This window comes from Bombyx mandarina, chromosome 25 (genome assembly GCF_030267445.1).
Source record: "Bombyx mandarina strain Sakado chromosome 25, ASM3026744v2".
In the NCBI taxonomy this organism is placed as follows: Eukaryota; Metazoa; Arthropoda; class Insecta; order Lepidoptera; family Bombycidae; genus Bombyx; species Bombyx mandarina.
The window spans coordinates 9,722,499-9,746,689 of NC_143231.1; the positions used below are offsets into that span (position 1 = coordinate 9,722,499).

Below are 24,191 nucleotides of genomic sequence, written 5' to 3' on the forward strand. Positions count from 1 at the left end.
CAGAGCCAAGCCGCTACCTACTGCTTAATACTCTCCACAAGCCGCGTTTGAAGAAGGACATGTCATAGGCAGTAGCAGTGTTGCAAACTAAACTTCGAATCGTCTACAAGTCAAATTGACCAGAGCCCGAGCGGCTGCTTTTGCTTTGTGTCTATGACCCCTGTTAAGCACTTAACATCAGGTTAATTGTCAGCGAACGGTACGGTAATATATTAAACATATTAACGGCACAATTTACTTAGAACGATTTTCCCATGTATAAATTCAAATGTAAATAACATGAAATGCAATATAAATTAGTATTAAAATGAAACAGCAACGCAGACGCTAAACGTCACGAGCATCGCCCACGTGAACCACAAACAGCAAACAATGATGCGTTTTGGTTCTATTATCGGAGTATCTAGCGTATTCAGTGATGACTTCAATGTTGGTAGCTCGGAGGTAACTAAAAACTGTATTTCAAGAGATGCGCGCGCGGCCAAAGGTTACGTGACATTGACGGAAAAACAGACTTAGCTAAATTATTTTCATTTGGAATGGTTGACTATTATGAATTTGCATTTTTGCTTTTGACGACTATTTGTACTAAACTAGCGTTTAGCATCCCAGGTTTGAGATCTTTATATATACTAGCGGTCCCGCAGTAATCGAAATTCGACTATAATTAGTTGAAATTTTCTTTATAATCATTATTATGGTTCTATTGTCAAACACTATTAGATTTTTTTATATTATCACAGATTTCGCCAAAACTACACTATAGATAAATAGTATTAAAGACAAATAATATTAATTTATTCTCAATTTGATCACGGACTTTCAACAATAACAAAAGTTTGACAATAAACGCAGAGTATATGTATGTGTATATGTGTTGTGTCAAATACATGATAGTGTGTGTAATGTTTCCTTTATTGATATAATCATCGATGGATATAATGATATTTTTATGCATAATTAAAAAAAAAAACATTCTGCAACTCCTACTCTATATTCTCTAAGTTTGGGAAATATCATACTCCTCTGTCCGCGCAATTTTCGTAAAAAGGGGTACAAAGTTTTTGCTCGTATTAATAATAGTTATATTTCTTCAGTGCTTGTGTTTGTCAATGAACTCCTCCTAAATCGCTGGACCGATTTGAATGATTTTTTTTGTATGCGTTTGGGTGGCACCCTGGATGGTTTAGATTCACAAATCAGCCCAATCAGCAGATGGCGCTGCAGTCGGTATCTAGGTTATTTATCTTTCCTAGAAATAACTTATATGGCAAAAAAACGTTTGTCGGGCTAGCTAGTTTTTATCTCATTTGTTTTCAAGTTTCAATGAGAAAAACACTGCTTTCAACTTTTTTAGCTCCTACAAAAAATAAAGGAAAATCAGTTGACAGTCACAAGAGAAAAACGTTTTAAGCAGTCTTTGCTTAAATAGAGATTTGGTAGTTAATATTGTAGGTACTTTTTCTGTGTGTGATGTGTGAACGAGCTCACGGCCTAGGTGATGTAAAGGTGGTTATCGGAGCCCATAGAAATCACACAACGTAAGTGTAGTCATCGTCAGTCTCAAATATATTGTCAAACGACTGTGGCACCCTTCAACTCGGAAGGCATGATTGGTTCGCGATAGAAATAGTCCGAACAGCAGTACTGACTCATGTGGGTTTACCATACGCATAACCACCTCTAAATGGCCATTGACTATCTCAGCATGCTGGTACGCAGAAAACGCTGCTGCCCATTTTCCGGTGAAAATTTTCGGTTCCCGGGGACGGACCCCCGTACTCTGTATAATACGTTTGATAACGAAGTATTTTTTTCTTTATTAGAAATATTAGTTTCTTGTTTTATTCTTTGTTAAAGGGAAACTAATTTCACAGCTTGATGCTCGATGTAATTGCATCACGCTGATCAATTAATTAACCGTGTCAATTGAATAAGAGGCGTCTTTAAATTAGAACTAAATTATCCGATAATTATTAAGGCCATCATGATCTAATTAGTTACATTATTTATGATAACTTACTTTGCCTGGTATGAATTTTATAATCTGTTGCAAATTCCAAATGGCACTAAGATAATGACTTTCGCAAAAATTTACCGTAACTTAAATTGTAACTAATATGACGTCATGTTTATTTATGACCGCGCGCGTGGCATTCGAGAAATTGAAAAACCAAGACAATATTTTGCGTTTTAAATTTCTTTTTTTATTTCAAAAAATAGATAAGTGTTAGTATAGTATAGTTTTAATATTTTTTTTAGATAGTCTCTGTCGATAGACATACAACAAATTAGTTTTAGTACTTACAACAAATTAGTATGTATTTAAATGGAATAGAAGGAAATAAAACGTACCTATTAATAGCATTCAAAATACTAAAACCTCATTCGAGTAATTAAGTTTTACATAATCAGAAAATGAATTTTCCTTGTCATTGTCGTAAAATTGATACTTTATGTTTATTCCTTGACGCGTTCGGCGGATATAACACACAGTTTTAATACACGTCGGCATCATTGTAATGATGTTTAAATGAAACTATTATTTGAACAAACATTCGAACCAAGATGGAGAATCTGAGACGACTTCCGATTTGAAAGTGCGAGCTCAGCCGTTGGGAGGGTTGTGTTTTTTCCTTTACCTATTTTAACTAGTCGCCAAGTGGGCTTTTTTTTTTTTCGGGCCGGGGGCCGAACCTCCTACGAGGTCCCCGCGCCTAGGGGGCGCGCGGGGTATGTGAGACTCAACGATCTGCAGGTGTTGAGAGCAGATCGCGGGCCCAAGGATTTTAGGGCCCACCCACTAAACGACTCCCCTGCACTCTTACACCCGACGTCCGATCTCCGTCCGGGGTCAGAACCCAGTCAGAGTAGGGGGGTTCCCGCGGTCAACACTACAACCAGACACGCGGCGCCACCCCGGGGTCGCCCGACCGACGGGTCGTCGAGGCGATAGTCGACGACCAACGACGTCGGTCTCCGCGGTACGGCGGCCCTACCAGGCCACACGGGCGGTGCCGCTGGTGTTCCGGGATACCCCGCTGCCTGCCGGGTCGGAACGCGATACACAGCCGACCGGGTTGCTCTTCAACAGTATGTTCGGCGACGACAGCAACGACGAAAATGCGGACCGCATCGCAGTCCGCAGCCGCCGAAGCACCGTCCCGTCCTCCTGGTGCCAGCGCGCTAGAGTGACGGTAGCGTGCGGCGCAGTCTCAACCCCCTTAGGTCGCCCCGTGACCATCACCGGGAGGAGACTGCCTTCTCATAGGGGCTGGAGCTGGACAAACGCCCTCCTCCGACCCCCGGCTCGACGGCGGCGGCACGGCGCCGAGAGGGAAGCTCGGAGCTCTCCCTCTCCCGTTCCGCCGCCTCCTTCTGCGAGATGGTGGACTCGCAGAAGTCGAGCATCGCCTGCCAGGACTCGTCGCTGCCGAGCATCGTAGCCACGACGGTCGGAAGCGACAAGTCCGGTCCTATTTTTGCAACGAGGACGCGGCGCTGCTCCGCGAAAGCGGGGCAGTACGCGAGCGTGTGCTCCGCCGTGTCCTCGTTGCAGCCACTGCAGTGGTGGCACTTCGGCGTCGGCTCCCTCCGGGCGACGAGGTGCAGGTAGCGACCGAAACAGCCGTGTCCCGTGAGCACCTGCGTCGCTCGGAAAGTGAGACGTCCTCGGTCGCGATTCACCCAGTCCCAGAGGACCAGGCGGATCGCCTCGACGGTCCGTCACCCGTAGGCGGGGTCCGCCAGGAACTTCCGCCGCACCAGGACGCGGCTCCCCCCTGGAGCGGAGATCGCATCGCCACGCGTAATCCGTAGTGAGTGCCTCCGCTTCTAGGTCCCAGGGAGGCGTCCCAGCTAGCACGCACGCCGCCTCGAACGAGACGGTGCGGTATCCACGAACCGCCCTGACCGAAATCGCGCGCTGCGGACGTCGCAACGCCGCAACGTTGTCGCGGGTCAGGGCGTGGCACGCCAGATGGGCTATTCCAACTACGCCCGGGTTGGGTAGGTGAGCTCACAGGCTCAACTGAAGTAGTAGCCCTAGTAAGATCAGTGCTTCGCAAAATCTAGCACCGGGTCAGAATTGTGACCCACTGAGAAGACCCGGCGAGAAACTCAATTTGCTGTGTCTATGGGTTAGTTCGCTCGTCGAACTCTTCGTCGTAATCGACGAGTTTGACGAGACGAGGTGACCGGTGACTGGTGCTTGAGAGGCCTAAAAACACCGAGAGTGGATCCGGGGATCCGACAAGACATGTTTCGGGCGATGCCGTCGGCTTTGCGTTGCCCTGTCGCGGTCGGATAAATGATATGTAATTTAATTTCACAGCGGCGAGAAATCGAGTGGGTTAAGGAGATATTTGATTAAATGTCTTACCATCGACAATCTTGAGACATCTGTTTTTAGAGTACACCGGCTGCCCTACCTTTGAAACCGAAACGCATTACTGCTTCGCGTACAAATAAGCAAGACGTGGTGGGTACCTACTCGTGCGGGTTCACATGACCACTTACCAGAAGCTACGAAAGCTACAGTTTTTGTAGGTTTGATTTTTATTACACGATGTTATTCTTTCACCGCGGAAGTAATTCGAAAACATCTGTTAAATACGTATTTCTTTAGAAGAATCTGCACCTGCCTGCGTAATTCGAACACCGATACAGCCGCATTGCTCGATACGAATGCACCGGGCGTCTTATCCTTTAGGCCACTTCATCATACCGTATCGCATCGTTCGTATAGCCATTCCCAGCCTTTTTGAAACAGTGTTTCACAACCCTAATAAGAATTGAATTTCAGCTGAGTGAAGTCTGTTTTTTTATTTGTAACTATTCATATTAGTTTCAAGGAAATGTTATTTCTATCACGGAAACAAAATTCTTCTAAGCCAACACGGATTAAGACATATCAAACCACAGCAGGAACTACGCGATTTCTTTGATCAAAAATATCGTAAACATGTTTAGGATGAAATTCCAATTCCAAACATAAAGAACAAAGTCTATTAAATGGCCAAAGAACGTAAACAATTTACAATTCTAGGAGAATGATGAATAGTGATCGAATTCAGGGTGAAATTGGGTTTCCTGTATTATTTTACTATAGATTTGGAATATATATTTGACACATTAGGCTTTTCCAGCGATCAAAGTACGAGTTCAAGAGTTCGACGTACAAATTAGCCCATAGACACAACCCACTAAGTTCTCTTCGCTCATCTTCTCAGTGGGAATCGCGATTCCGATTCGGTGATAGATTCAGCGAAGCTCTTCCTAGCTAGTATTAATAAATCCTCCCAGGTTGAGCCCCGTGTGCTCTTCCTAGCTAGTGTTAACAAATCCTACCAGATTGAGCCCCGTGAGCTCACTTACCAAACCGGGCGTAGTTGGAATAGCGCCTTAGGCTACCAACAATTAGGTAGGGAAAAAATAATGTGATATACACATCAAAAGATATTCACTTTATTATAATAACGGTAAATTACAAGCTTATGGTCCGCACCTACCTAACTTCTTGGTTATTATAATCAATTTTGGCAATTATAACTTTTTTATCGTTTTCTTAGGATATCTGCTAATAAACTATATTTTTTATGAATAATTTCAAGTAAACCTTATCAATAAAATAGTCCCATAAGAAATTTCGATATGAAACCTTTAGTTTTATAAAGTCGATATCGTGGACAACAACCTTCCTTTAATGAGAATATTTATTCAACGTGTATTTTTTGTTTTTGTCCAATTACAATCAAACAACAATATTTATAGCACTAAAATTTTAATTGTTTTTTGTTAATCGCGTAAAACTTGTCTTGTCGATGATAAAACGTAAGAAATATTAAACGCCTTGAGAAATACCTCTGTGACAAGTTTATAAACGAAAATAGACGATCTTGACTGTGATCAGTTTTAGGTCAGCGGCGCCTCAACTGTTCGCATGGCGTACATTGCCTCATCACTAAATATCCGGCACATTTATGTATAGGTCGTGTTATGTTATATCAACCGATACGTATACTGGTAGTAGGACCTCTTGTGAGTCAGCATGAGTAGGTACCACCACCCTGCCTATTTCTGCCGTGAAGCAGTTATGCGTTTCGGTTTGAAGGGCGGGGCAGCCTTGGTAACTATACTTGAGATCTTAGAACTTATATCTCAAGGTGGGTGGCGCATTTACGTTGTAGGTGTCTAGGGGCTCCGGCAACCACCTAACACCAAGTGGGCTATGAGCTCGTCCACCCATCTAAGCAATAAAAAAAAACGTAGTTTAAGAAACATAAACCACGCGATGGAATGGAAATAATTATAGGGGTCTTTAATCCTCTTATTTTGTCTGTTTGTACAATATTATGCACGTGTTTGCAGTTAGGAGTGACATGTCTGAACGAGACGGATCTCTGTCTTGATAAAGATACATTATTGATTAAGTGCGGCTTTGTAATGAGCTCCCCTCTACGGTGATTCCCGAGTGCTATTACATGACCTCAAGCGAGGCTTGTCGATAGTACTAACGGCTTGGCTTTGCCCCTGGCATTACTGACGTCTATGAGCGATGGTAACCACACATCATCAGGTGGATGATATGCTCGTCTGCCTATAAGGGATATAAAAAAAGGAACGTGTGTTTTGTTCCTTATACGAAACCTAGTTTCGGTGTGCCCATCTGAATTGACGAGTTTCGAAGACATCTTTTTTTCCTACCTAAGCTGAGAGCCTTGAGAGGCTATTTCAGCGTAACCTTAACTAGTAGGTGAGCTCACGGGGCTCAAACCTGACGACGTTGCTAACACGAACCCTAGCAAGAGCCGTGCTTCGCAGAATCTACCACCGGATCGGAAACGCGACCCACTGAGAGGATCCGGCGAGAAACTCAGTGGGCTGTGTCTGTGGGTTAATTTACTCGCGACTTACAAGCGACGGGTTCGACGAGAACGATGACCAGAGTCAAGAGTGCTAACTGCTTGGCTTTGCCCCTGGCATTGCTGACGTCTATGAGCGATGGTAACCACACACCATCAGGTGTATGATATGCTCGTCTGCCTACAAGGGAAATAAAAAAGGAACGTGTGTGTTGTCACTTATACGAAACCTAATTTCGGTGTGCCAAAGCCCATCTGAATTGACGATAGTTTCGAAGACAGCTTACTGGATTAATTACTAATCGTGTTGGAGGGAGTTTTAATGTACTTTTATTATGTAAGCAGTAAAAATTACATCGCCAATTTATAGTAGTATCTTTACGGTTCACCGGATCGTAGGCAATCCCCGCGGTTCAAGGACATCAACAGCTCACAAGGCAGCCGCTGTCTACCGAATGGTACTTTGTATGTAGACAACAGAGTAAAAATCAATTAATAGCAGTTCTATACACACATTCTAACATAGTTTCTTCACAAAACCCGAATTTGAGAGTATTTTTATTGAACCTGTGACGTAGTAAGTAAGCATGTATATAAATATGTATCGTTTAATTATAGAGAGAGTAATACATCATACGTCGATGTTAAAAAAAAACTTAATATAAAACAAACTTGTAATGGTTTCTTTTTTATTTTATTTTTGGTATGGCATTTGATGTAGTAAGTAAGCATTTATATAAACATGTATCGTTTAGTTATAGAGAGAGTAATAAATCATACTTCGATGTGATCAGTCGTTTGAATTCCTTAGTCCCGTCCTTATAAACCACAATAACATATCAATCAAATTTTAATAACGACTTGAAACACAACAAAGCCTCAAGCGATTACACACTGTCAAAATCAATACGCAGTGCGAATTCTATAGACAAATATTTAACAAAAAATTAACAAGCTTACGAGACGGCGTAATGCGTCACCGTAAATAAGAATATTTTAAATGATCTAAGGTCACACAGAAACTCTTATCAGATAATCCAGTCAGACTGTCAGGTACAGCTTTCATTTTTACATTGAAGAGAGGCCTATTAAAATGTATAATCAGCGAGCCTTGAGTAGGCAGCTAGCTAGAAACGTTATCTGGATTTTGTTAGAAGCTTAAAGGGAATGATCCTGTTTAATTCTACTGCACACAACGAATATGTGCCTCGCATGGTCGAGTGTGATAGTGAAAGTAAGCAGATAATGAATCGCTCTCGCATCAACAACGAAATTAGAAAGAAAAAAATACGAACATCAAGTGATTAGCTTAACATAAATATGCTTACGAAGGCGATCGATTGACCCGCACGATACATAAAATATTTCAAACTAAAGCCTATCCGGGTTTAGTAGCAGCCTATTTATCACAATTCAACCATTTTTCAAATTAAAAACATTTATATCTCTCGAATTTTATTACACCAGACAGATAATTTATAAAATTTACAAATCTTGGACTCCGCGTGCGTGCTATGTATTTCAAAGAGGAACGAAATTTAAACTTACTGAGTTGCAGGTACGGGTTCCTAATGGCAAGGCCGTAGCCCTGACCGGTAGGCGCCTACAGCCGTCTAGCCCATTTCTAGGGCGCAGTAGTCAAGCGTTCCGATTTGAAAGATAGCTGACGTAATAATACAATTGAAACTTAGATTTTAGATTTCGTAGAGAGAAGCGGCGCTTACACTTTGGCGACATGATCTTCGGCAACTACGTAACACAGAGCAAGCTATAAGCTCGACTGTACAGCAACAGCAATAAAGAAAAAAATATCAGAACTATTATTTAATTTAAAGGCTAAATTCATAATGAAATACGTCATTATTTACATGATGTTTAAAAAAAATTGTTAAAATTCCAGGTTCTATATAAAATGATGTATATTTGAATGAAATCGATTTGGATGTAATAATTTGTTTAATATTGAATTCACAAACTCTCCACTAAACACAGACCGAATATTTCTTGAAATTTTAGCACGCAACGCTACTTGCGACTACTGACGTTCGCGCCGTGTAACTGCGGGAGGTGCCAAATCTTGATGTTTCATCTAAACAGCACTATTTACATGTCATATGATAAAACACTCATATGTGATGATAATGCAAAGTTTGTTTTATAAGATAATTTAAAAAGAAACATGCCTTAATTTGACATTATGCTACTGATCTAAAAATTCTTTGAAATATTTAGGAGTGTTTTATTCTGGTAAGTAGTATTTAATTTATATGGTTTATGTATGCATGTAGAGAGTATTAGAATTTGGCATGACAAACTCGGTCAGTTCATTTTTATCTTTCTACTGATTGCTATAATGAAGTACCTAAAGTACTTTGAGGGTATTTAAGAAGTATTACAAGATTATGACTACATACACGATTGACTATCTATACATGAACCGTTACTGTACCATTTCCATAAAGGCTAGAGCAACACAGGTGTGTAAAAAAAATGAAAACATTAGACTAATGTTGGGATTATTACTTTAAAAAAAATGCCATATATATATAGCAGTATATATATGCCAATCCAGAAGAACTCTAGTAAACCAAAAAACACAAGTCACCAATACTAAGTCTTTGTCAAATGATTTTTATATTTGTCCATTTAAACATATTAGAAATAATGTATTAGATTCTGCTGAAATCTATATAAAAAAACTGGCTTAAAACTGTTCGGGTTCCAATGACTTGCACCTAATAACATAAAAACGGTAATTCAGAAACAAGCCTATTCCGTTTATGATAAGCTCCGATTTGGCAGGTTTATGTGAATTTGCAGGCTCACACTTATTAGAGTGCTGGGACTAGAAATTGTAATAAAAGTCAATTTATGGACTGCTGAGTACTGTTGTACTGAATGATGACTTGACAAAAAGTTCCTTCATAATGTGGCATTGTATTAACAATAACAAGTGGCATTGTGTTACAAATTGTTATCTATTTTACTTGGGAAAAGAATGCACCTTTGCAAGTTCAGTTGTTTTTTTAATAAACATGTTTACAAATCTTTATTCAATGTTCCTGGATGTATATATTTTAATCAAAAATTTTGATGATATTAAGTTTAGATGATACAATTGTACTGAAATCATTCAAAATGAATTGGAATCTCAATTGGTGAATATTTTAAAAATTTGCATTAATTTAATTTTTTAATTTCCATTTATTTTATTTTATTTGTTGACGATTGTCAAATTAGTAATTAATTAAAACAGTATCTTAATAGTTTAAAATAACGTAATTGCCTTCATAGCTAGTAAGTCCACGGAATAAACTTTATTTTTTGTTGCTTGCAAGAGCTCATTTCTAAAATAATGATAGAATATAAAATCATTCTTATGTTGCTTTTTTATGTATTCACTAGTAACGCCAATTCTTGAGGAGCTAAACGTCGAGACCCGTCTATCTACAATCCTCAAGTACTTCGGACACGTGGCCCGACAAAATCCTAAGAACTTGGAAAAATTAATAGTTGTAGGTCACGTGGAAGGAAAGAGAAGTCGAGGAAGATTGCCAACCAGGTGGACGGACATTATCAAGGAGGCCACAAACACCAGCGTCCCGGGCGCCATTAAGCAGGTCGAATGCAGGCAGCATTGGAGAAAGCTGGTGCAAAAACTGGACCAAGGTGGTCACAACCCTCAGTAATGAGGAAACGACAGAGAAGAAGAAGTAACGCCAATACTAAATTTAGTTTGGTGACTTTGTGTATTAGAATCATAGTTACTGATTTGTTAACCAAAAAATGTTTTTAGTGTTTACTAACAAATGGTTAAATGATATGTTATAGTTTTCACACAATGTTATCATCACATTTAATTGGGTCTGTAACATTAGAGAAAATGAGAATACATAGGATCATTATAAATTAATATTATAAAATCAGCAATAAGTATTATGTCATTTCATTTGGTATAGATAATATGTGACTTTAAAGTTCAGAATGATTACAAGTTTAAATATGGATTATACAAGATCAAAAATTAGCATACATATTTTATATGAACAATTTTGTTAATATATATCTTGAAGGATTTGAATGTATTGTAAATATGAATATTTTATGTGAATATCAGGAAGAGCATGTTGCTACACATGATTTACGGCCCATTAATAGTTGGTTTAGTTTAACCTCGGTATTTTAAAAATAGCTACAAGAAATTATGACAGCAAAGTTATGGAAATATTCAAGATTATAAACATATATTTTTTCTGTTGCTTGGAATTTATTTTATAAAGCATTTGCAGGAATTACTGATATATGAGTGAAAAACCCGATTTAGCAATGGGCACACTAAAAATAGGATAATATAAAAATAATCGAATTTCCACTGGCAATTAAATTTATAATTTACAATTAGAATATAAAGTAAATTTATATGTATTTGTTTTAATAAAACTATTGTATGAACATTACCAACATCCAATACAAACGTAACAGGAATAATGTTGCACATTAATATAAACATTCTTACCTCGGCTTCAGTATCTCCGTTTCTAGCTTTTTCTACTTTAGTCTTCATCGCCTCCTGTGAATAGCAGCGTCCACTTTAACTTCGTAATAACACAAATTGTCCTTTAAGCACTTTACGATAAATTTCCACTAATTTATTCAGAACCGCATACCATCAAACAACTGACATGGCATTGTATCAAACGGCTAGAGTTTACGCCGACTTTGAATTGCGATCATAAATTGTTTTTAAACTTTATTATAGTCCCTAAACTTTGTATTTAAGGACTTCTCAGCCAAGTATAACTCACCTTTTCTTTTTTCGGCATACTAAAAATAAAAATAAATTAGTAAATAAAGCTAAAATTACAACTTTTTATCAACATTAACATCGCGTGGATAGTTTACATTTTAGTTGTCAAATACTTTATTCTGATTGGTTGAGCTAGTCACGTGATTTCATTGACGTTGCAAATAGGGTCGGACATAAAACAAAATGTCTTTCGTTGTTTTTCTCTTGTAGTCGATTTTTTTTCATCCAAAAACAGATTTCCGTTGCAGATAATTTTCGATATCTTTTAATTGAACATATTTGATTAGTAATAATAATAATATAACTCTTTATTTAACACCATATGTACAGAGTAAGCTAATAAAACAAATAAAAGTCGGTGATATAAATTGGCGGCCTTATCGCTGAAAGCGATCTCTTCCAGGCAACCTTGCAGGGAGAGGAATAAGTGAACTGGACGGTGCTATATCTTAATAAACTTACATAAAAATATATACTTATATACACATGTGAAAAATAAATACAATATATGATAGACTTACATACAATTAAATAGTATCATGATTACATGTCCGTTTTTCATCTTTCCAAATCAATCAAGATCTACTAATATGATACAATTAAAGGCATCTTATATTCATACTAAGCAACTAAAAACCTTTCCTTTTTCTTCGAACTAACTCACAATTCTACTTCCCAATCATTTTCTTCATAAATTAAATGATTCAATTAATATATTAATTATCTAATTATTTATGTTAAAAACAAATTTAACATTTGTAATATGTTAAATCGTTTTCAGACGATGACGTTTTTGTTGGTCTACCATTATGTATCAGTTTTACTAGTAGCGTGTTTTCTTTTTACTGCAAATAAATAGTAAAAGTTAATCGTAAATTTATTTAATGTGTAGCTATTTTAATGGGCAAAATCGGTGAGTGAAATGAAATTTAGGTAGTGGATGAAATTCCGTTCTTTGAATTTTATTACAATAAAATACATCCAAACAAGCTCAAGCAACAAGCCAAACTAATCAAACCAAGTTAAAAACAATGTTATATAGTAATAGTATAATATATAATAGTACATAGTAGTTAGAGTAACAGATAATTTCTTCACATTCATTCATTTATTCCTTAATATTGCACCAACACCAAAGTTTCTAAACGGAAATGCCAATTGCCAACAGAAAAAAATAAAGTTAAGCTTAATTCAATCATAATTGGTTGAATTTGGTTGTGAACATTTTTCTTGATTTTCTTTCTTCCTTTTTTTTGAGAGCTTTTTTTAATTTTGAAAGGCGTACTTTTGGAAGGGCCTCTATGAATACAACGTAACAGAGAACGTTTTATTAATCTACTCTCTACGGAAACGAATCTACCGCCAGTTGTAGCTTGGTTTTCTGGTTGCAATTAGGGGGCCCTACGGATATCGTAATCAATAGTTTAGAGATGGTAAATTAGAATTACTGTATCAAAAAATCTTCATGGGATAATATTTTATGTCAACGTAGTTCGAATTTATTTCCCTTACCCAATTTCTTATATCCAAAATTACGCGCGGACGTAGTAAGAAGTAAGATCATGCTCACTTGAATGATCGTGACGTCATGAATCACTGGCCATTCTACCTAGTCAGGTCATAAATTCTGTCACATGTTTAATGTAAAATAATTGAAACAAGCTTATTCAATATGTAACCATTCATATACCAAAATGAACTTAACAAAACATAGATTCTTATGACACTAAAGCTTATTCAAAATGACCTCCGTGATTTTGAATACAGGCCTTCAATCTGCGCGGCCAGTCGTTTATCGCAGCACGAACGAGGTCCATGTCAATATCGGCGGCTGCCTTAATCAAGGATGTCTTGAGTGACTCCAAATTGGGATGAGGCTTTGAGCACGCCTTTTCCTCCAAGTGTTGCCATATCTTGTAATCTAACGGATTCAAATCTGGACTGGAGGAGGGCCAGTCTTCGTGCCGGATGAAGTCGATTTCACGCGCCGCCAGCCAGTATTGTGTGCTCTTCGCTCTATGAGCTGGCGCCGAATCTTGTTGGAATACCCAGTGCCTGTTATTGAACATGGTATGAGAAACAGGTTCCACAAGCTTCGTCAGGACTGTATTTTGATACACAACTGCATTCGTTTTTACACCTTTCTCACAAAAATGTACCTCTGTTAAGCCCCAATAAGAAACTCCCAACCATACCATGAGCGAGGATGGAAAATTACCTCGTTGGACACGCGGAATACGGTTGCTCGCTTCTTCACTACTGTGTGCGTACACCTTATCATTTTGTTTGTTGTAGCTCTCTTCTACGGTAAAAATTTTTTCATCCGAAAAAAGAATTTCCCGATATTTTTTCCCGCGTACCGCTTCAACAAATCGCGGCATCTCTTCAGTCTCAGGTCCATTAGACGAGCATTCAAACGATGTCCGGTTTTTCTTCGATATGCCCGAAGCCCTAAGTCTTCATTTAACACCCTTTTCACCGTGGTTCTGCTTAACCCCGTCTGAAGGACCAACAGTTTCTGCTTACGTTTGGGATTTCTTTGGATTCGCGCCTTCACAGCTTTTATCACTACTGGAGTCCTAACAGACCGAGTGCAACCACTTCTTGACCTGTCATCTACACTAGAGTCTTCATTGTATCGTTTGATGGTACGATAAACGAATCTTTTGGTTATATTCAAATTTCTCAGTATGTTAAAAATTTGAATTGGCGCGTAACCGCAACGATGCAACGCAATAACTGCAACACGGTCTTCTTTAAGCGTCCACTCCATATTTAAAAATGAGTAAAATTCTAAAAGTATACATTTTTATTTTCATGAACAATTCGAGATTCGAATTCAATAAACTTTTTTGTGGCCAGCATTCTAAAAGAAAAGTTTTTACTGTGTGACAATAGGTACTTATGACCTGACTAGTTATATATGCATGTATTGTTATTTGAGAATAACATGCTCAACTAGTAGATCGTATTCGTTTTAAGCTTTTCAAAATTCCTAATATTTAAAATTCAATTTCTCGATAATTAGGATAAGTCAATCAGTAATCAACGATCAAAATGATAAAAGTAGGTAAAAAAAACGAGATAAGGATGTGGAATTATAATAAAAAATTACATTTAACATGTAAGAAAAACATAAGAGAATTAAGTAAAATTGTAACAATAGTAACGTTTTTACAATGGATACGTAAGAAAACGTTTTAAATGGATGAATTTTATTTCTTCTTGCGTCCCCTCCTCTTTCTGCCTACTCTGTAAGGGCCTAAACGGCGTCTTACAAGCAAGCCACGCCACCACGCTTGTACAATTATAGCAGACTTTGTCATGTTCTCGCGGTAAATACGAGCCTTTTCGCGTTCTTCTTTGAAATTAATCCATTGTTTCATTAGTAGATCATGCTTTTCAATCTATAAAAACAATTAATTTTTAAGGGATCAAATATTCACATAATATCACAACATGAATGGTCGAAGTCTCAGTGGCATTTAAGTAAAGATTAACATACCATTAAGAAAACACATGATTGTTTTTTTATGATCGAAGGATTACTGGTGGCCCAGGGGCCTTTTCAGTTTCAACAGGTCAGGTGGGCTAGCAAAGGCTCACCCAGCAAGGGTGGGATTAGCTAACAGCTGCCATCCAGATCCACCGAAGGAAACCTAACAACTCAAGAGCAACTACTTCGGGAAAGAATCTACTTACTACCGGATCGGTATCGCGACCCGCTGAGATGATTCGGCGAGAAGCTCAGCGGACTGATGCATGGGTTAGGTTGCACGTCGAACTCTTTGCCGTGTTCGACAAGTACCGTTGTATGATTAGTTTGTGTTTGAACCAAACAGGCGTTAGAACCACAGAGTACAGTCACATGACAAGACGGTAATGCATCCTATTTCTACCGTGAAGCAGTAATGCCTTTCGACTTGAAGGGTGGGGTAGCCGTTGTAACTATACTTGAGACCTTAGAACTTATATCTCAAGGTGGGTGGCGCATTTACGTTGTAGATGTCTATGGGCTCCAGTAACCACTTAACACCAGGTGGGCTGTGAGCTCGTCCACCCATTTAAGCAATAAATAAAAAGAACCCGTACGGATTTATAACGCGCCTTATCACAAATAGTTAAGATCTAAATTAGAGTACGACGTGTATTTTTAATAATGTTCTTACTAGAACCATTAGTCTAAAACAAAACTAGTTCAAACTTAGTCTAGTGCAAAGGCTAAAATTGGTTTTTATCAATTAAAATTGCAAACCCACCGTATTTTCGAAATTAATTCGTTTGTCACGCATATCCTGGTAGTGATTCTTTTTCCTCTGCATATCTATGTCGATGCCCTCCATGTCTCGATCGTACTTACTCATCCATTTTTCAATTTTTTCCAAAGTTTCCTGGGATTTCGTTTTAAAATGATAAATTAAACTTACATGACTGCAGCCCGTTCTGTTATCAAGCTTGCAAGATGCATATTTTACAGTTAAGTCATAGTTTGCAGTGGTGCTACTTGTGGTAGGACCTCATGTGAGTCCGCCGGATAGGTACCACCACCCTGCCTATTTCTGCCGTGAAGCAGTAATGCGTTTCCGTTTGAAGGGCGGGGCAGCCGTTGTGACTATACTGAGACCTTAGAACTGATATCTCAAGGTGGGTAGCGCATTTACGTCGTAGATGTCTATGGGTTCCAGTAACCACTTAACACCAGGTGGGCTGTAGCTCGTCCCGTCATCTAAGCAATGAAAAAAAAGTTGATACTATTGTTCCTTTTTATTGCTGATGTTCATTAGCGACGGTGAGCACACGCAATCAGTATCAGCATCAGTCCCATGCTCATCTGTTTGCCTGAAGCGTTTGGCTGCAAACATTTTCTTACATTTATGGTTATATTGGTTAATAGTTCAACTTCAGAATGTATTCTTTGCTCGTGTTCGATCTTGAGCTTGTATTGTTCGATTGTTTCAATACAAGAATTTTCCGCTTCGTTAATAACCTCTAGGTGTTGTTCGGTTCTAGCCACTTGCCAATTATCTACGTAACGGCTTGAGCATTCCGAATCCAGTACAGAATCCTACAAGAATTAATCTACATATATATCTATATATATATAAAAATGAATTGCTGTTCGTTAGTCTCGCTAAAACTCGAGAACGGCTGGACCGATTTGGCTAATTTTGGTCTTTAATTATTCGTGGAAGTCCAGAGAGCAGGTTTAAAAGGTAGATAAATATGAAAATGCTCGGAATTAAATAAAAATAACAATTTTGCTTTTCCTTTGTTGTCCCCCCCCCCCGTCAGACGGATTCCTTTTGTTTTTTTTAAGTTTATATTATATAAAAGTTTAGGTCTTTTATTTATCGGTTGAAGTAGTACGAAGTCTGCCGGGTCAGCTGGTATGTTATAAAGACCTTTATCATGTCATCATACAATATTATAATATCGAGGGGTATATCTTAGTTTAAGCGACATTTTTACAATTTCACGGGAGAAGCATTTAAAGTTTAAAATTAGAAAAAAGTATCATAACAAAAAACTTCTTCAGCTATTTGAATGGGGTTAGCTTAATTGAAGTTTAGTTTAAAATATCAAAGTGCTGATACTAATTACCAAATAAAACAAACCTTTCATTACAAACATAAAGGTCGTGTATTTACTGTATTTAGCGAAATGTCGCTTAAACTAAATAGCCTTCCACGTCTTAGTTCCACGTATTAGTTATATATTTTAATATTATCATAAATAGCAACAGTTTGTTGAAAATAAACATTGTTATTCTTTAAAATAATAATTACATATATTTTGTCAATTTTTTTTGTAAGCATAACCTATACCTAACGTGACCATACGTCCCGCTTTGGGCGGGATTGTCCTGGTTTCAGGCTGTCGGTCCCGCTGTCCCCAACGAGAACAAAAATGTCCTGCTTTCAGTTATCTGTTCTTGTTTTTATTTTTTATTGCTTAGATGGATGGACGAGCTCACAGCCCACCTGGTGTTAAGTGGTTACTGGAGCCCATAGACATCTACAACGTAAATGCGCCACCCACCTCGAGATACAAGTTCTAAGGTCTCAAGTATAGTTACAACGGCTACCCCACCCTTTGAACCGAAACGCATTGCCGCTTCACGGCGGAAAAAGGCGGGGTGGTGGTACCTACCCGTGCGGATTCCCAAGAGGTCCTACCACCAGTGATTACGCAAATTATAATTTTGCGGGTTTGATTTTTATTACACGATGTTATTCCTTCACCGTGGAAGCCAATCGTGAACAATTTGTTGAGTACGTATTTCATTAGAAAAATTGGTACCCGCCTGCGGGATTCGAACACCGGTGCATCGCTACATACGAATGCATCGGACGTCTTATCCTTTAGGCCACGATGACTTGTTGTGCATGTGTGTGTTTATTAGAAGCTTACCGAATACTTACTTATCCCAAATCCAAATTTTATTACAAAATACATACTAAAGTAACTCTAATTTTGCTGTAGAAAAGTAGTCTTTTGTTGCAAAATTATTTATAAATATTATTTTAAGGGCAATTTGGTGTAAGAATTAAGAGGTCAGTGAGTATGGTATCTTACCCATAATAAATTATTTCAAGTCATATTTTAAACCATATTTTTTATTTTGCTCTTAAATATTACATTTTACCCCGACGTATCCTATATATGTGTTTATTTATATACGAAATTTCGTAGGCATCCCGCTTTGACACGAAAAACAAAATGGTCACGTTACCTATACCCATACTTATTCGTTTAAACAGAGCATGCTAGAGTGAGATATTTATTATTCATAATTATTTTATCTGTATGTAGGTACAATAAAAGATACGTTGTTAAATCTAAGCGCTCTGGCTGTTTAACGTCAGATAGACCTTGAAACTTGCTAACCCATTTATGCAATAAAAGAAAAAAAAAAAACGATATCTTAAAGTGTCAAGTGATGATGATCAAATTTCCATCAATAGGCGAAAATTGGTACGTGCATTTATAAAGTAAACAAATTTATGTTTAATGTGTGCAGAAAATAAATCGATTTCATCATTCGAGTATAGCTTCTCATATGGAACTAAAGGACCGAGAGTGGATAAATAGCTCAAGAGCTAGCAAAAATTTTACAGTCTGGCTGAAAGTTTGGGTGGCGACATATTAATTTTAAAATTTTCCACTAATCTTCTTGAATGCACAATTCTTTTTTTTATTGCTTAGATGGGTTGACGAGCTCATAGCCCACATAGTGTTAAGTGGTTACTGGAGCCCATAGACATCTATAACTTAAATGCGCCACCCGCCTTGAGATATAAGTTCTAACGTCTCAAGTATAGTTACAACGGCTGCCCCACCCTTCAAACCGAAACGCATTACTGCTTCACGACAGAAATAGGCAGGGTGGTGGTACCTACCCGTGCGGACTCACAAGAGGTCCTACCACCAGTAATTACGCAAATTATAATTTCTGCGGGTTTGATTTTTATTACACTATGTTGTTCCTTCACCGTGGAAGTCAATCGTGAACATTTGTTGAGTACGTATTTCATTAGAAAAATTGGTACCCGCCTGCGGGATTCGGACACCGGTGCATTGCTCAACACGAATGCACCGGACGCGCTATCCTTTAGGCCACGAACACTTCTAAAAACAAATTTCTAGTTATCAAAAGTATCGATAATTAATGTCTCTTACTTCAACCTGACTTTTCAAACTATCAATAGTAACTTCATTGTCGTACAAAACCGTTTTGATGTGATTACGCAGCTGCCTTATTTGTTTATTGAGTTCACGTCGCTCACTGAAAAAGGGAAATTTTTAAACTAAATTTGTTATATGTTTTAATTACTTTTGTTTATTGTAGACTAGCTGACCCGGCAGACTTCGTAGTGCCTCAATCGATAAATAAAAGACCTAAGCTTTAAACAAACAAAAGGAATCCGTCCGACGGGGGACACATCAAAGGAAAAACAAAATTGTTATGTTTTTTTAGTTCTGAGAATTTTCATATTTATCTACGTTTTAAACCTTCTCTGGACATCCACAAGTAATTTAAGACCAAAATTAGCCAAATCGGTCCAGCCGTTCTCGAGTTTTAGCGAGACTAACGAACAGCAATTCATTTTTACATATAGAGATTTGAATCAGTCAAGCGTTCCAGTTCCAGTGATGGAACAACCGCGACACTATAAAATTTAGATTTAAATCTATGTCTCAAAGTACGTGGTGGAAATGTATCGATATCTATGGGCTGGGTAACAAACACCAGGCGAGCCGGACCCCTGACACACGCAATAAAAAAGAGGATTCAATTGAACTATTTATAGCGAGGGGTAAAGGCTATTTGATTTAAGCGACAACTTTCAACTTGTTTCACAATCCTATTTGCTATCCTCCTAATCCTAATCCTAATTACTCCTATTCAGCATTTTCACTGTAATTCTAACAGCTTAATGAGCCAATAGCACTTATCTAACACTTGGGATCTTCTTATCGCGAACATGAAAACACAAGTCAAACAAACTGCCAGACCTCAAGATAGGTATTAATTCGTTTTGTGTGAAATTGTGAACACAAAACTGTACAGTATTCGAACCGTCGGTAATAATATAAAGACAATAAAAGACGCAAGATCAAACCGTAAAATTAATTTTAGTTATGTCTACGACTCGCGGAACCCCAAAAAAATAGTTTAATGAACCGATTTAATTAATTAAGCCTCTCTCACAGTTTGTTCTTCGCTTCATTCTCGACTAAAGCAATCCGATAGTGTTCTTTGTCGAAAATGCTGTTTAAAAACGATGTTAATGTCTTATAATTTTTGTTAAGCGTCATCTCCACATACAAATCGGTAATGGCGTTAATGATATTTCTCCTGAAATATATTTATTTTATTATAATACAATGAATACAAAAAAAGCACACCATTCGTCGATCATTGGCATTACGTTAGAAATGCCTCGACCAACTAGTGTTGAAAAAAATGTATTACTTTAGTGAGTAATTCATTTTTTTTATTGTTCATTATTTATGTTCGTGTAATGCACATTTAAAAAAAAGGGTTCGCGGAAGACATAGGCCGGGTCACGTAGCCTATCCACATGTACGGTCTTGCAATACATCATACCACCAGTAGTTTGCCCACTGAGTTTCTCGCCGGATCTTCTCAGTGAAGACCTTGGAATACTTGAGCAAATAGAATAGCAATACGCAATTTCGAAAAGGGCACATTTCTGAAAATGTAAAATGTTCAGGAAATGAAAAAAAAAAACGGATTATTTTCTAAAGCAGTGTAAAATTTAAAATATTAACTTTTGAGATACATTTTATTCTTAACTAGCTGACCCGGCAGACTTCGTAGTGCCTCAATCGATAAATAAAAGACCTAAACTTTTATATAGAATAAACTTAAAACAAACAAAAGGAATCCGTCCGACGGGGGACACGTCAAAGGGAAAACAAAATTGTTATTTTTATTTAATTCCGAGAATTTTCATATTTTTATACCTTTTAAACCTTCTCTGGACTTCCACAAATAATTCAAGACCAAAATTAGCCAAATCGGTCAAGCCGTTTTCATGTTATGTCGTGACAACGGAAAACGGGTTTCATTTTTATATATATAGATAGATTAGCAATTGAAAATTACTGGAATTATTATCTTAAACGTATATATATTTAATTAGATATTTTATATTTGTGAGTTATGCCCTTTTCGAAATTGCATATTCAATTACAATGTATGTACAAACGTGTAGTCCCGAAAGACAGTATGACACATTTTACCTGTCAGAATCAAGCTTATATATTTTGTAATTTTCGCATTCCAAATTCTTTGGATCAATATTTTCTAGTTCATCTGCAGTTTTGGGCTGCGCTATTCCAAACTTCAAGGCTCGAAGCAGTTTGATATCAGCCAGCGTTTTTATTATACGTAATTCACTGTTGCATTCGTCTAAATAAACCAAATTATTGATTTGATTGGTGTAAAATTAATGAATACGTTGCAATTAAAGGAAAAAACATACCAAGTATTCGAATTTGAATAATAGTGTCTTCCAATATAGTCGCAAACAGAGATGAAGATATGTATGATAAGCTGAAACACAAGATTTAATAAATTAACGCCGTACCTAATGTAGTATAGTCTATGTTCCAAAGTTCAACGACCGTTTAGGTAACCAAGACAAGTCTAAAAAAACTTTTTTTGTAACCTTGGTTGTGTATACTCTTCAACAGGCATTGTATCTTTTTCAGTTACTGTTGTTGTCTCTGGTATCATTTGCAGCAATTGCGACAAAGACCTCTTGTACAAGGAGCTTAGTTCCTGAGAAACAGTTACAGAATTGGTATTTGCAAATGACGTGGCTAAGAATACTATATTCCTGTGGAGACATCTGCGGCGTGATATTGTATGGTTTTATAAACTACTACACGGAATTTAAAAAAGTGCTGAGATTTAGCAAATATATACTTATACATTTACGAGAGCCAGCTATTTGTATGCAAACTTTTAAGCCACTTTTCAATTGAATATGAGCGATGGATTAGAACAATGGCGGTTTGATTATTTTTTTTTTATTGCTATATAGGCAGGCGACCATACGGTGACCATATGGTTACCGTCGCTCACGGACGTCAGCAATACCAAGAGCAGAGCCAAGCCGCTGCCTACAGCTTAACACTCTCCACAAGCCTCGTTTGAAGATGCTCATGACATAGCGCTCGGGAAACACCGTGAAGGGGAGCTCAATCCAAAGCAGGATGGTAGGTTTTTTTTTTTTTTTTATTGCTTAGATGGATGGACGAGCTCACAGCCCACCTGATGTTAAGTGGTTACTGGAGCCCATAGACATCTACAACGTAGACGCGCCACCCACCTTGAGATACAAGTTCTAAAGTCTCAGTATAGTTACAACGGCTACCCCACCCTTCAAACCGAAACGCATTACTGCTTCACGGCAGAAATAAGCAGGGCGGTGGTACCTATCCGCGCGGACTCACAAGTGGTCCTACCACCAGTAATTACGCAAATTATAATTTTGCGGGTTTGATTTTTATTACACGATGTTATTCCTTCACCGTGGAAGTCAATCGTGAACATTTGTTGAGTACATATTTCATTAGAAAAATTGGTACCCGCCTGCGGGATTCGAACACCGGTGCATCGCTTCAACACGAATGCACCGGACGTCTTATCCTTTAGGCCACGACGACTTTTGGACGTGGAAAAAAAGACCTGTAATGGATCTCTAGTGGAAACGCACTGGGGTGAATGCAGTGGCTCCAGGTAGATTCGTTATCTGTAAAAAAATAGTCGAGCATATCGTATTTTCTGCCGGCTTTTGATTAGTTTAACGGTTTAATCTCGCGTTTTTTATTGTCATTATAATAATATTATTTCACACTGTATACTTTACGGTAATCAGTCATGGACGACTTACTCGTTAAATAATTTTAATTAAGTATATCGTAACTATTATGTTTCTGAGAGAGTAAGTTGGTATTGCGAATTTACGACGGTAGGTTGGAGGTTACTCGAGCGCAATGAAAAGTAGATCAACCGGCAATGAGATAGTTTCGGAATCGACTAGGTCTTACTAGTACTTAGAACACCCGTAATTTCTAAGGAATATTAATAGGTAAGTATAGCATATTTCATATCTGCTATTTTCTTCAAACACTCCAGTCGGTAACTACAGTGCAGACGTTTGTTTGGTCACCAAACTTATTTTATTTGATCGCTTGACGACTTTCCACCAGCTTTAGGAGGACCTTCTAACTTTTCTCTGTACAAGAAGCAATCGTTGCAACGCCTAGAGACGTGGATAAATATAATAAATCAAAATAGCTGAATTAATGATAAATTTAACCTGTCTCTGTGACATTCTCGAGCTGTCCGTATAGATTGCGGCGTGGCCCCATTGTTCGCTTACTAGATTTCTAACACGCATCGCCGTCATTTTATATTACTATTAAAGAATACTGCTTATAAAATAAAATCTCTCCAATCAAATTTAATGCCCCATTGCAATAAATTCTCGACTACAAATGGTGGCAAACCAAAAAAAATCTGTTAATGCGATTCTTCTTGACGCTGACGTAGTCAATAGTTTCATTTTCATATCTATCATAGACCTTTATAATAGGTTTCATACTTATGTATACTCTAAGGTTTCATACTTCAGTGATATTTACATATTTATTTTAATTTGAGCGCTTAAGACGTTTATGTAAATAGTACACATATTCATGAATTTCTTAGTAGTTTTGATAGAATTCATGTAAAATAAACTGAAGATGGAATATAGCTAATTGGGTGTCACAAATGAAACAAAACATATGAAAAACAACAAAAAAACGAAGTCGATTATCAGCCTGGGCACGCTCTTTAGTTTTGTATCTATTTGATTGGATCATCTCCTTTTACCATCACGTTATTCACTCTGGAAGCGCAGTTCATAGCCATTTTGAAACGCTGCATTAATCAGTGGCAGATTTATCCTAAGGTATAGGGCGACCAGATTTAGGGGTGG

The 24,191-nt window shown here is 37.8% G+C and overlaps 2 protein-coding genes and 1 long non-coding RNA gene across 3 annotated transcripts in view; 1 reads left to right on the forward strand and 2 right to left on the reverse strand.

The window, feature by feature from the left end:
• The window catches only part of LOC114246418 (Protein phosphatase regulatory B subunit well-rounded), a 65,433-nt gene extending 53,629 nt beyond the window's left edge, over window positions 1-11,804 (reverse strand). The window contains exons 1-2 of the mRNA XM_089738380.1: window positions 11,669-11,804; window positions 11,380-11,433 (exon numbers count right to left, since the gene is read on the reverse strand). Of these exons, the coding sequence (XP_089594506.1) occupies window positions 11,380-11,433; window positions 11,669-11,686 (72 nt within the window). The 5' untranslated portion in view covers window positions 11,687-11,804. The remainder of the gene's footprint in view (window positions 1-11,379; window positions 11,434-11,668) is intronic.
• On the forward strand, window positions 8,912-11,121 carry LOC149499885 (uncharacterized). Its single transcript, XR_016325377.1, has 2 exons — window positions 8,912-9,110; window positions 10,269-11,121. It is a non-coding gene; the product is annotated as an uncharacterized LOC149499885 (long non-coding RNA).
• Window positions 11,805-14,839: 3,035 nt separating the features above from the next.
• On the reverse strand, window positions 14,840-23,990 carry LOC114246411 (dynein regulatory complex protein 9). The gene is made up of 9 exons (XM_028178901.2): window positions 23,529-23,990; window positions 21,870-21,982; window positions 21,684-21,754; window positions 21,442-21,610; window positions 20,384-20,530; window positions 19,351-19,456; window positions 16,541-16,735; window positions 15,930-16,061; window positions 14,840-15,077 (listed from the first exon to the last, which is right to left on the reverse strand). The coding sequence occupies exons 1-9, from the start codon at window positions 23,616-23,618 to the stop codon at window positions 14,886-14,888; spliced, it is 1,215 nt and encodes a 404-aa protein (XP_028034702.2). The 5' UTR covers window positions 23,619-23,990; the 3' UTR covers window positions 14,840-14,885.
• Between the last annotated feature and the right edge of the window lie 201 nt (window positions 23,991-24,191).